At 31.4% G+C, this 12,398-nt stretch overlaps 2 protein-coding genes across 2 annotated transcripts; one reads left to right on the top strand and one right to left on the bottom strand.

Moving 5' to 3' along the window:
• The first annotated feature begins 4,883 nt into the window (after positions 1–4,883).
• Positions 4,884–9,805, top strand: LOC123909183 (metal transporter Nramp5-like). The gene is made up of 13 exons (XM_045959960.1): positions 4,884–5,175; positions 5,353–5,431; positions 5,753–5,793; positions 5,899–5,977; positions 6,499–6,603; positions 6,854–6,963; positions 7,075–7,256; positions 7,346–7,415; positions 7,920–8,093; positions 8,204–8,308; positions 8,422–8,553; positions 8,650–8,745; positions 9,001–9,805. The coding sequence occupies exons 1-13, from the start codon at positions 5,053–5,055 to the stop codon at positions 9,346–9,348; spliced, it is 1,644 nt and encodes a 547-aa protein (XP_045815916.1). The 5' UTR covers positions 4,884–5,052; the 3' UTR covers positions 9,349–9,805.
• A 223-nt stretch (positions 9,806–10,028) lies between these two features.
• LOC123909184 lies at positions 10,029–11,926 on the bottom strand. The gene is made up of 7 exons (XM_045959961.1): positions 11,746–11,926; positions 11,525–11,572; positions 11,413–11,459; positions 10,818–10,884; positions 10,685–10,728; positions 10,405–10,462; positions 10,029–10,317 (listed from the first exon to the last, which is right to left on the bottom strand). The coding sequence occupies exons 1-7, from the start codon at positions 11,821–11,823 to the stop codon at positions 10,267–10,269; spliced, it is 393 nt and encodes a 130-aa protein (XP_045815917.1). The 5' UTR covers positions 11,824–11,926; the 3' UTR covers positions 10,029–10,266.
• Between the last annotated feature and the right edge of the window lie 472 nt (positions 11,927–12,398).

The following is a 12,398-nucleotide window of genomic DNA, read 5'->3' as shown; positions in this document are numbered from 1 at the left end:
TCACGATGAATAGGAAGTGTACTGTGTTGTTCAACTAACAACAAAGAGTTTTCAACTTCCAGCTATTAGTTTCTTGAAGGACTCGTACAAATAAGACTCGCGATTATTGAATATGAGGCACCTTAGGTACATTTCAAGACAATTGTTGAGAATTTCAGATTGGTCGTCCGTTTGTGAATGGTAGGCCGCGAACTCATGGCTAGAGTAGTACCTTGTAACTGAGAAACAAGATTTTTCCAAAAATCGCTAGTGAACACCTTATTATCTCTATCGGATACATATTTTTGGCATACCATTTAGCTTCACAATGTGTCACACAAAACACTCTCCAACAATCTTCACAATGTGTCACACAAACCCTCCGGAATGAAATATAGGCAAAAAGGTAGTTGAAAAAAAATACATACATCAACTTTTCAACCGTCTTTTTTGCCTATATTTCATTCCGGAGGGAGTAAGACAATAAACTTAACTAATGCTTCAGTTAAGGCCAAAAATTCTCTGACATATGCAGATTTCTTTTGCAACTTAGGTTCGAAACGTAATCTATAGGATGACCATTCTGATGTAACATTGTTCCTACTCCCATTTCTGATGCATCAGTTCATAGAGTAAGATCAGTTTATAAAGTAAGAGGTTGTTGAAAGTTTGGTATTGCCAACACAGGTGTTGAAGTCATGAATTTTTTATTCATTGATGGCCTTGTCTGCCTCTTTGCTGGACCATATGGTTTCCTGCATTCGCAAATTTGCCGTATGCATGCATTTGACACATTCACAGTCGTTGAATTGAGATTGAACGGTCTAAATTTTAAATTCGATATTTTAACTACATTAAAATTTAGACCATTCGATCATGATCCAATGACGGACAACGTGCCAAATGTATGCGTAAATGCGGCAAATCTGTGACTGCAAAGAATATGTTTCCTCTTTGTTCCGGCAGTATGCCTCTTGTTTAAAAAGGCCAGTAAGTGTGGCTGCCACCCTAGCATAAACCTTAATAAACCATCTATAATATCATGTGAATCCAAGGAATTCTCTTAATTGCTTGACACATTTTGAAATATAGGCCAATTTATCACATCTTATACTTTGTTAGTATCCATAACCACTCAGACCACACATGTTAAAGAATCTAAAATAGAAATTTTGTATTGAAATAAGCGATTTTAAAATAAAAAATGCTAACATATGTGCCTTAGTCGTAACAATAGAATCCGGACTGATGGGTACATGCCCCCGACTTTGATGAAGAAAACCTGAATTGATTGGATTTCAATTCAGGTTTAAGTTTTCTCCATTTCAAAATATGGTGGTGTGGAATATAATGGGGACACACTCACCTCGAATCCATCACAATTTACATTTGTTTATTTCTTTATTTTTAGGCGAGTCTTAATTAAATAGTTTCCTTTAATTTTTGTTTTAAAAAATTAAATGGGTAAGTAATGTAGTTTTGAGCTTTCCTTCTTTCTTTTTTAATAAACAAGTGTCAAAATATAACACGAATTCCTCTTGGGATACCCGAATTTGATTGGATATGAAGTTTTAATTTTTACCACGTCTAGCAGGTTCAAAGATATTCTAACTCCATTGAACCACCTATTTTATCTGAGTTTGGATCCTCTGTTGCCCCTTCTATTCAGTCATTCCTCCTCCTGCTCTTGATCTAACAGCTAATAAAGAGATAAATTAAAAGAAACGGTTTTAAAGAAGAAAAAAAATGAATGGACAGCTGAGATGATGACAACACATGCAACAAAAGATAAATGGACGCAAATCCATTTTATCTTATCAACAAAATCACAAGTCAATTAAGATTAGGTTCTAAGTGTTTGGCTCTCCTAAATAACCAAACCACTCTCACTTTCAAATTTCAGTTTTAATATATTGAAAGTAATAATAATAATAATAATAATATGAAATCAATCTATACGGTCACACATGTCTTGAAATGAAATTTTTATGTAGCATGATTTTTAAAAAGGCCTGAATGAACAAGTATATTTTCTATCCAAACGTTTTCACATTATATGTTCAGTATTTTATTATATTATCACCTTTAAAATGCTAGACAACATATAGCATATGCCAAACTGCACCATAGAAGCCATGGCAACTAGAAACATGCACTTTGCAGGCCGTTACCGTAATATTTTATTTTATGGCTTAAGTAAGCTCTGCCAATCATCAATCCCTACCTAATTATTTTTTAATATATAGTTTTGTTTTCATATTTATTTACTGATTAATACACCATTCCGGAATAATTGGATTGATATTTATATATATCAAAGATATATAATTATGAAAATGACAAAGACTTTGCAATGGATTGGAATCTAAGAGTCCATTTATCGCTTTGTTTTTGTTCATGAAAACGACTCTCATATAGACAGACTGACTTGTGATCAAAATCAAATGCCTTTGAAATACAGAATCTTACACCGGTGTAAATAATTAATCACATATTGAGATTGTCTGATTCTACTTATTAATCATATAGGAGTATATAAATCACATTAACTATGGCTCTATTTGGCAAAAATAGCGGTTGGCTGATAAGCTAGCTTATAGCTTATAGCTGATTGTTGATAGCTTATGGTTGATGACTTATGGCTTATAAGCTAATTGAAGTGTTTGGTAAAATTAGCGGTTCAACTTACTGATAAACGTAAAATGACATAAAAGGTCATTCTTAATATATAATAAAACCTCTTATAATTTTTTTTTTTATAAAAAGTTATTTAAATTTATTAATTTAATATATATTTTATATATTATTAAATTAAATTTTATTCTTTGAAGTTTTGTTTTAAATTTATTTTCATTTCAATGATTATACTTTATAAAAAAGATTAAACATAACATTTTTTAGGTTTTATAACAAACAAATTTATTTAACATTTTTTAGGTTTTTATAACAAATATAGGTACGTACAGGTAATAACAAACAATTTCCTTATACGGGGTAACATATATATAAAAGGATAAATCAAAAGTAATGATACATAGAAATAAAACGGTGATAATATATGGGTACTTACAGCAACGTTTCAGGAATAAAAACAAGGACAAACATAAAAAAATAATACGGTATATAACATACTTATTTTGTTTTCAATTGTAATAAATTTTAAAGGATAAAAATGTATTTAAGATAAAATTGGAAGAAAAAATGATAAGCTAGAAGTTATAAGCTCAGAAGCTACTTGAAATAGTTTCTGAAAAATAAGCTATAAGTTAGTAAAATAAGTTATAAGCTCTTTTTGAAAAGACTGTTATCAAACAGGTCTTTTAACTTATAAGCCATAAGCTATAAGCTAGCTTTTTTGGCTTGCCAAACAGACCCTATATATATATATATATATATATAGGTGGAGATGTGGTGTTTTTCTCGCTTGTGGTCTTAGAGCATTATCCCTTGTTTCTCTCGGCAGTCCCCCGAACTTTCCAACATTTTTAACAAATAGATAACTAAAGGGTAACGGTGCAATGATTTATAAAGGTAAAAGACTGAAATAGAAAACAAAATATAAAACTAAAATGAAGTTAAAGAATTATATATTTGTGTAATAATTAAGTAGATAATATTTAGTAAAAAAAAGTATATATATAATATTTGAAGTCAAATTCTGAAAAGAAAAAAACTAGATGTAATAGAAAAGCATATTCCTATTTTATTTTTTCTAAAAAATATCCCTAATTTTGTTTTAAATTTTTCTTTTTTTTTAAATTTAAATACTTGTTTTTCAAGTAAAAAACACAATGACTTTTTTTTTTGACAAAAAAAACACAATGACTTAAATAAAATAAGGTACCGTTTTCCTAACCTTTTTTTCTTTTCTTTTTCCTTAGAAGTTAGGCCAAATAATACTTTTTAAAAGCTCTAGTAAGAAAAAAGAAAAAAAATCAGCTTCTATATTTTAAGAAAAATTATAATATATTATCAAACATATCTTTTAATCTTATTATAATAAAAAAAACAACTTTCAACCTTTTTTTTAATAAATAAGTAAGATTTACTAAACAAATTTAATTTTAGTTTTAAAGCTATTATTTCTAGCTTCATAATTAAAATAGTTTTTACACTTAAAAAAAATTTGGGTCAAGCGGTACCGAAGTTTGGATATTTGTACTTAGAGGTGTGAATGAGTATCAATGGGGACAAATAGTATGATATTTATCGGATGTCCCCTAAGGGACAATAGTATGATATTTATATCTTCTCTTATATCCGAGTTTTGAAGTAATCTACGAGTTTTAAAGTAGTTGTGAATATTTATAAATATCCAAAAATAATGTTTTGTTATCCTAAAATCGATTTTTTTTTATATATTTTATTTTAATGTTTTCAGCTTCAAGTGACAACCTACACAATCAAAAGATGGTAGCCAAAATTGCACTATTGTAAAGCACCGAAATTACAATAATTAACTCAAATAAAGAATGAAACACTGAGATCTTAATTAAAAAAAATTGAGATATAGTGTAATGATATATCTTAAACGACTACTGGAATTATCGGGGGAATTGATTAATATAACAACCATGAAGTATGGACACTGATATATTGATACCAATAATAATTTTAAAAAATGATATAATTGAGTAAACTAAAAGTAGTGGTGTCGTATCAGTGTCTGATACTGATGTGTATTCGACACACCAGGACATGTTTAATCTAAAAAGTGTCTGTCCTTTTACAGTATAACAGGAATTTTGCTAGGCATTCTTTACTCCTTTGTTTTTTAGAAGAAGACTATATAGTAAAGAAAATGTCTACACGCATAAGTTATAAAATTTGGTATTATGAAAGATAGTGACACACGACGTGCCGCATGCCTTAAAAGGCATGAAGATGGAACTCTTTTGTGTCCAAATGCCAAATTAATTTAACTAACAACTTATACAATTTAGTGGTCTTCACTATTAAAATAATAATAAATCTCTTGCATAAATACTATGGCTAACTCTTATTCATTAATCATTCACATAGTGATTTTAGTGAAAAAGGAAGAGAAAAATTAAGAGTGAAGTGAAGAAGAACATGGCAAGCTCAATGCAACAACAAGAAGTGAGTAATGGTAACAACAATAATCGCATTGTAGCTGTCAATGTGACCCCTTCTGGTACACCATCTCATGAACATGACTTCTCGAAACCCGATCAGGTACTTATAATTTTTTCGTTCTAACAAATTAACAATTAACATTTATTTATATAAAAAAAAAAATTTAAGTTTAGTTGTATTTTTGAGTTTTTTTGGTTTAGGAATTAATATTGTACAATGATTATACTAACTTCATGTATAATTGTATATGATAAATTTGATGCATTGATAAAACAGACACCAGGATGGAAAAAGTTCTTGGCATATGTAGGACCTGGTTTTCTTGTCTCCTTGGCTTATCTTGATCCTGGAAATAGTAATTTTCTTTATCTCTATGTGTTTTATTTTCATACTTTTTTTTCTTCGCGACTTGTGACTAGAAAAATTGAATTAATGTTGAATTTTAGACAAAATTAAAGATGAATTTCATATTTCGTGACTAGAAAAATTGAATTAACGTTGAAATTTGAGACGAAAAAAATTAAATTTGTCTTTGACTCTTTTGTTACTATGTTTAGTGCAGAATTAAAGATGAATTTTATTTTTTTTCTGTCTTTAATTTTCGTTGTTAATTTGATTTTCTTTTTCTTCTTTTTATTATATGAGTTGGTGTGCTAACAGTTTTACATTTTTGCAGTGGAAACTGATTTGCAAGCAGGAGCTAACCATGGATATGAGGTAAAGCAATTAGACAAAGAAACTAAATTAACCAAAAATAATTTATACTGATATTTTTAAGTTAAATAATAATTAATTGAAATACAATGTTTATTTTGTATTCAGCTGTTGTGGATCATACTTATTGGACTCATATTTGCCCTTATAATTCAGTCATTGGCTGCAAATCTTGGAGTATGCACCGGTAAGACCTCAGTTGCAGTTGTGTAGCAGTTGCATAACTGCATAAGCATAAGCATAAGCATAAGCATAAGCATAAAAAATGTTGATGTTGCGGTTCAAATTAAAACTTTATTTAAAACATTGCACACTATGTTTAGTAATTATTTGAAAATTAAATTTATTTCTATTAGAATTACAAAGTTGGGGGATGTCATGCCACAAGATATCCATGTTACTATCCAAATTAGTTGACCAAATAATAATTTCGGATTTTGTCTTTAATATGTAACCTTTTAATTAATTCATATCTAAAGAAGATTCGTCGAAAAATTATCGAAAAAGTAAAACTCCAAACAAACACAATTTTTCAATACACCACCTCGCTCTTAGTACTATTAGGTTTGATGCTTGAATATAAATTGTGGATGACGCGAATTATATTAACTTAAGTCTAATTGATTCTTACAAAATTAATTTATAAGATGAAAGACAAGGGTGCTTTCTGTCTGAAAATATAATTATTTGTTGTTTCAATTTTGGCAGGAAAACATCTTTCAGAAATTTGTAAAGCAGAGTACCCATTATTTGTGAAGTACTGCTTATGGATATTAGCAGAGCTTGCTGTCATAGCTGCAGACATACCTGAAGGTACTAACAATTTCTTTTTCTTTTGCTCAACACCTTTTTGACAAACGTAGCAGATCACACGGAAGCATGCACATGCACGCACATGTGAGTGCACGCACATACACACTAAGGGGGAAAAAATGGTGTCATGTGTTGCCTCTGTCTGACACCCTCCGGAACCCTCCTGCAAAGATGCACTAAATTAAATTCAAGAATATGTTCCTATTTATCTTGGATAGTTACTAATGTTATCCAAAATTGATTGTGGCAGTGATTGGGACAGCTTTTGCACTTAACATACTCTTTCACATCCCAGTATGGGGAGGAGTTCTGCTGACTGGATGCAGCACTCTCTTGTTTTTGGGTCTGCAAAGATTTGGGGTAATTAATTTACTATCAAATACACTTACAATTTATTTATGTTTGACAAATCAAATACACTTACAATTGTTCTTGCATAAATTTAATCATTTGGGATGTTTGGGGATGCAGGTGAGGAAGTTGGAACTGCTGATATCAATCTTAGTATTTGTAATGGCTGCATGTTTCTTTGGAGAAATGAGCTATGTAAAACCACCTGCTTCTGGTGTTATTGAGGGAATGTTTGTCCCCAAACTCAAAGGAAATGGTGCCGTAGCCGATGCTATTGCCCTTTTGGGTGCCCTTATCATGCCGTATATATTCGTTTCTTCCTTCCTCCTCTTTTTATTTTACATTAAATGTACTTCAAATGTTAACTTGGCTGTTTTCTTTCTTTTGGCAGGCATAATCTTTTTCTCCACTCTGCTTTGGTTCTGTCTAGAAAAATACCTGGTTCTAAGCGCGGCATCAATGTAAGCCACCTCATTTTTTTTTATAAATCCTAAAATTTTGAATATATAATGTGAAAGAAAAGTTAAAGATTATACTTTCAATGGTTAAAATCTTTCTGATAACTTTTCATTCTTCAAATTGATTTTACCGTCAAGATCATAGTCTAAGTTTATTTTAAAATTTAGTTATAATAACTAATAAATTTATTTATTTTAACACACACGAATGCACACACACAAGTGCATGCACACACGCACATACACACACTAAGTAAAAAAAAAATTGGTACCCCTAAAATTTTGATGTCCTGTGTGGTCGCTCCTCTCAAACACCCTTTGATACCCTCTTGCTGAAGTTTACAACACTCAAACCCACTCTGCATCAATCACTTGCGTTAGACTCTAGCGGTTAAACAAATCTACAAGTGATAAACTTCGAATATAAAAAAAAATAAAGACAACTTAATATAATTCATTACATTATATCTATCTATATTCATGACATGTATCTGATTGATTATGCAGGATGCATGTAGATACTTTCTCATTGAGAGTGGTTTCGCTTTGTTTGTGGCATTTCTAATCAATATTGCAATGATTTCTGTCACTGGCACTGTTTGCAAAGCCGATGACCTTTCTGGAGAGAATGTTGATCGCTGCAATGATCTTACACTCAACTCCGCTTCTTTCCTTCTCAAGGTTTCTAATTTAGTTCACTTTGCAATTGCTATGGATGTTCAAAGCGTTTATTCCTAATTAAGCAACTATTTATATCTCACATGTGTAATTTTGATGTCCATTACCATTAGAATGTGTTGGGACGTTCAAGCTCAATCATCTATGCCATAGCATTACTAGCTTCAGGACAGAGTTCTGCCATCACTGGAACCTATGCAGGCCAATTTATCATGCAGGTCATTTCAGAACATCATTAAACACTAAACAAACTACATAAGCAACAACAATAACAATAACTGTTTTTTTAAGAGGTTACTAAACTTGGGTTTTGGTTTGGTTGGTGATATAGGGTTTCTTGGACTTGAAGATGAAAAAATGGCTTAGGAATTTGGTGACTAGGATTGTTGCCATAGCACCTAGTCTTGTAGTCTCTATCATCGGTGGTTCTTCTGGGGCCGGAAGACTTATCATCATTGCATCGGTTTGTATATTCTAGAATTTGTCATTCACTTCTTTCTGTGTAATTGTACATATTGAACATAATGCAGATACACTAATTAAAAATTAAAAATTGCAGATGATACTTTCTTTTGAGCTTCCATTCGCTTTAATTCCGCTCCTTAAGTTTAGCAGCAGCAGTACCAAGATGGGACCTCACAAGAATTCTATGATTGTAAGTTGTCTTATTTCTTTGCCATCAACCTAAAGCATGTGAAATATTGTTAATTAGTATAATACCCCTGCGCACGCACGGGTCGCGGCGTTACCACAATATTCTTTATTATTATAGGTCGAATATTGTATAGTTTAATTATGTGTCAAAAAATGAAAAAAGGATAGATGAGTAAAATCAACAGTGTCTTCTTTTATTATATTTATATAGATTAAAAAACTTAAAACAATTTTTTTGACATTAATGTTGGTGCAGATCATTGTTATCTCATGGATACTAGGTTTAGGAATCATTGGTATCAATGTGTACTACCTCATTACTGCTTTTGTGGGTTGGTTAATTCATAGCACTCTACCAAAGGTGGCAAATGTGTTCATTGGGATGATAGTGTTTCCTCTAATGGCACTCTATGTTGTATCAGTTATCTATCTAACCTTCAGAAAAGATACTGTTAAAACATTTGTGGAGGTTAAGGATGACCCAGCAATGCAAACCCACGTAGAAAAGGGGTTTGTAAATAATGGTCAGGTAGAGTTGAGTTATGCTCCTTACAGAGAAGATTTAGCTGCTGAAATCGCGCTGCCAGAGGGACCTAGGTTGTGAGTCAAATGCAGCACCAACTTCTCATTGCTTTCGGGTCATTTTAGTGAGCAAAGAGAACCTGATGATGTCTAATTTTAAAATGATTCTGTACTACTGTAAAATTTTGTTAAGTTTCATTGTTTCTATGTTATATTATAAGTGTTTAAAAGAAAGCAAGATTGGTATAAGCCCCAAAGTCAAATGGTCTACAAATTTCTTGAATAATCAACCCACCAAATAATAGACTACTGTCAGTGTTTCCATTGAAGTCGAAGGCACGAGTGAAGAGAAGATCTTATATCCTGTACTCGGTGTATATCGACCATTTTTTCTGAGAATGTTACTTTTGTTCCTTTTCTTGTGTCTTTTTCTACCTTGTAATCAGGATGATAAAATGCAGGACACTGCATTAACAACATTCTCACTTTGTCTCTTCACTTTCCAACTTTTTAACCAAGACCATTGTTTAAACATTCTATATTTTAATTAGCAAAGAATTCAGTTTATTTCTTTCTGTGTACGTTTTGGACGAGCAACACTTAATATTAAGAAATTGTTATAAATGTGACAGAGTGACATCAAAGTCCAATCACTGCTTTTAGTCGTTAACTGTAATTTAATCACAGTAAATTAATGACTAAAAATAAGACATATGAACTGAAGTTTGCATAACATGATAACAATAATTGAATACTTCAATCTGTCACAATTAAAGTAGAAGATGAGATTAACTTGCAGTGATAAATGTAAGTTGAATACTATAATCTGAAAGTGCCAGATGTCAATACAATTAAATTTACGGCCGAACAAACAATATTAAGTAGAAAAATAACCCGCATATATATGGTAGTCAGCTGTTACTTCCCAACTCTACCAGGTTGAGCTATATGCATTCCGGCAGACTAAAATCTGGAATTTGAACTTTCATCATCTGATTCGTTACCACAGTCTCTTGTCTATCACAGCAGAAACAATGCCTTTCAATGTCTCCTGCATAGCATTGGTATATGAGTATGACATCTTTAGTAATTTTTCTTTTAATTTTCAGTAAAGAGGAAAAAATTAGTTAAAATGTACCGCAGAATGATCTTTAAGGCCTAGTGAGAGCACCAACGGCTTAGACACACCAGACAAACTGCAAATCAGAAATGGAATGGTCAATATGGTTTCCTCAGATGATTTACTAAAGTATACAGCCACAAGGCTTATAGCTGATTTAAAGTATCCCTTTTAAGGGATCTTTGAAACCTATATTAATTTAGACCAAAAGTTACAATAATGAAATTGAAAACTCCATAAATGTAATAACTAATATTTCTAATTGAGTAGTTTTTTCATATCAAGAAAGAATACATACGTCATATGCTCAATCAGCTGGCGTGCGCATGCTACTAACATTGGCTGCATCAATGAATTTCATAAGCAAAAACCCAAACCTTCACAAAAAATTATCAAAGAAAACAAATGATATCAAACATAGGCCAGTTTACCTCATCCCGTTTTCCAAATAAAACAGAAACATCGAACGTTGGGCTAATTGACATCCCTTCTTCCTTCCTGGCATTGAAAAAGACACACGTGTGATAATGTGAGCAATACTTCCTCCATTAAGCATCACTATTTTGAATGTGAATGATGATGTGGAATTTCAAGCTCTCTAAAGTCCTAGTTCTCACAAGTCACGACAGATTTTCCACGCCTAGTTCTCACATTCAATCATGGCTATGGGAAAATCCCTAGTACCCATATAGTAGGAAAAGTTATAATTTCATAGCTCGGATTGGGAGTTAGTGAAACCATTGGGATTGAATGTATACCCAATCACTACTTTTAAATTCACCAGTATCTGACCGTGATAGTGTAAAATATATTTTCACTTAGGCCTTGTTTGGATAAACAACTTAGTTAAGCAATTATCATATAAGTACTTGTTTATAAGTTATTATTTCTATAACAAAAGCTAAAATAAAGTCAAGTTGTTTTCAAATAAATAAGCTTAAAGTTGTTTTCATAAGAAACCCTAGAGATTAGAGAACCTATGAAAAAATATGAAAGAAATTGCAGAGAATTGATTGAGATGCAAACCTGGCATGCAGTATTGTCCCCATGGCTCCTATTTGAGTGGCAATAACCTGAAAGTAGTGAGAAATTTAACAGCTGTTTCTATAAAAACACAAGATTCAAAGCACTGACTCACCATAAAATGATCTTCATAACTTGAAATAACGATTTCGGTGTTGTTTCCCTGACAAAGTAATAAACAAACATTAGTGGAATCAGTGAAGAATAAAAGCAGAGAGAGGGTTTTTTGAGTGAGTAATAAACACAAACAGTTTATGTGCATTCAGTGATGGAATCAATTGAAAGGTAATAGAAATTGAAGGAATCAATTCAGTGATGGAATCAAAGTGCGCATACATTGATTTGTAGAGAGAAATTGAGTTGTGACACAGGGAATTTTGGGGCTGTAGAAGTCAAGTTCTGGTCTATGTTCATTGTCGTTCGTCGATGGTGCTCGCTCACGTTATAGCTTGCTCTGCTTGATTCTCGACGACGAGGTTGTGAAAGTGAGAGCAAATCGTAGAATAGAAGAGTTTATAGTTTTCTAGCGTGTATTGGATTGATATTTTAAATTATTTTAAAAGTTTTTTTTTTTATGATAATAAAATCTTGTGTTATTTAATAAAGTTTTTTATGAAAGTAAAATAAATTTTGTGGTATTAAATTAAGATAATTAAGATTCAAATTATCAAAAAAACAATTAAGATTCTTTTTTTTTTAGGCAATAATTTTTTTTGTTTACAATGAGCTGAAGATCGAATCAAGGACTTATAGCATACTACTCAAACCTCTTACGACTAAATGGCTTAGGCAATAAAAAAGTTGGTGTGAACTTTTCAAAATATCAACAATACCCTTGATTTTTTTTTTTAGCAACAAATATCTTTTATTAACAAAATCATCATAACATAGAAATGTTTTTGTTAATAGCAAAAAAAAAATTATTAACAAATTCACCGTAACATAAAAATAAGTTCACTCTTTAGATGCATTGAAATATTGTTGTATCT

Source organism: Trifolium pratense, linkage group LG2 (genome assembly GCF_020283565.1).
Source record: "Trifolium pratense cultivar HEN17-A07 linkage group LG2, ARS_RC_1.1, whole genome shotgun sequence".
Taxonomy (NCBI): domain Eukaryota; kingdom Viridiplantae; phylum Streptophyta; class Magnoliopsida; order Fabales; family Fabaceae; genus Trifolium; species Trifolium pratense.
Note: the sequence above shows the minus strand (reverse complement) of the source record. Positions and strands in the feature narration are given on the sequence as shown.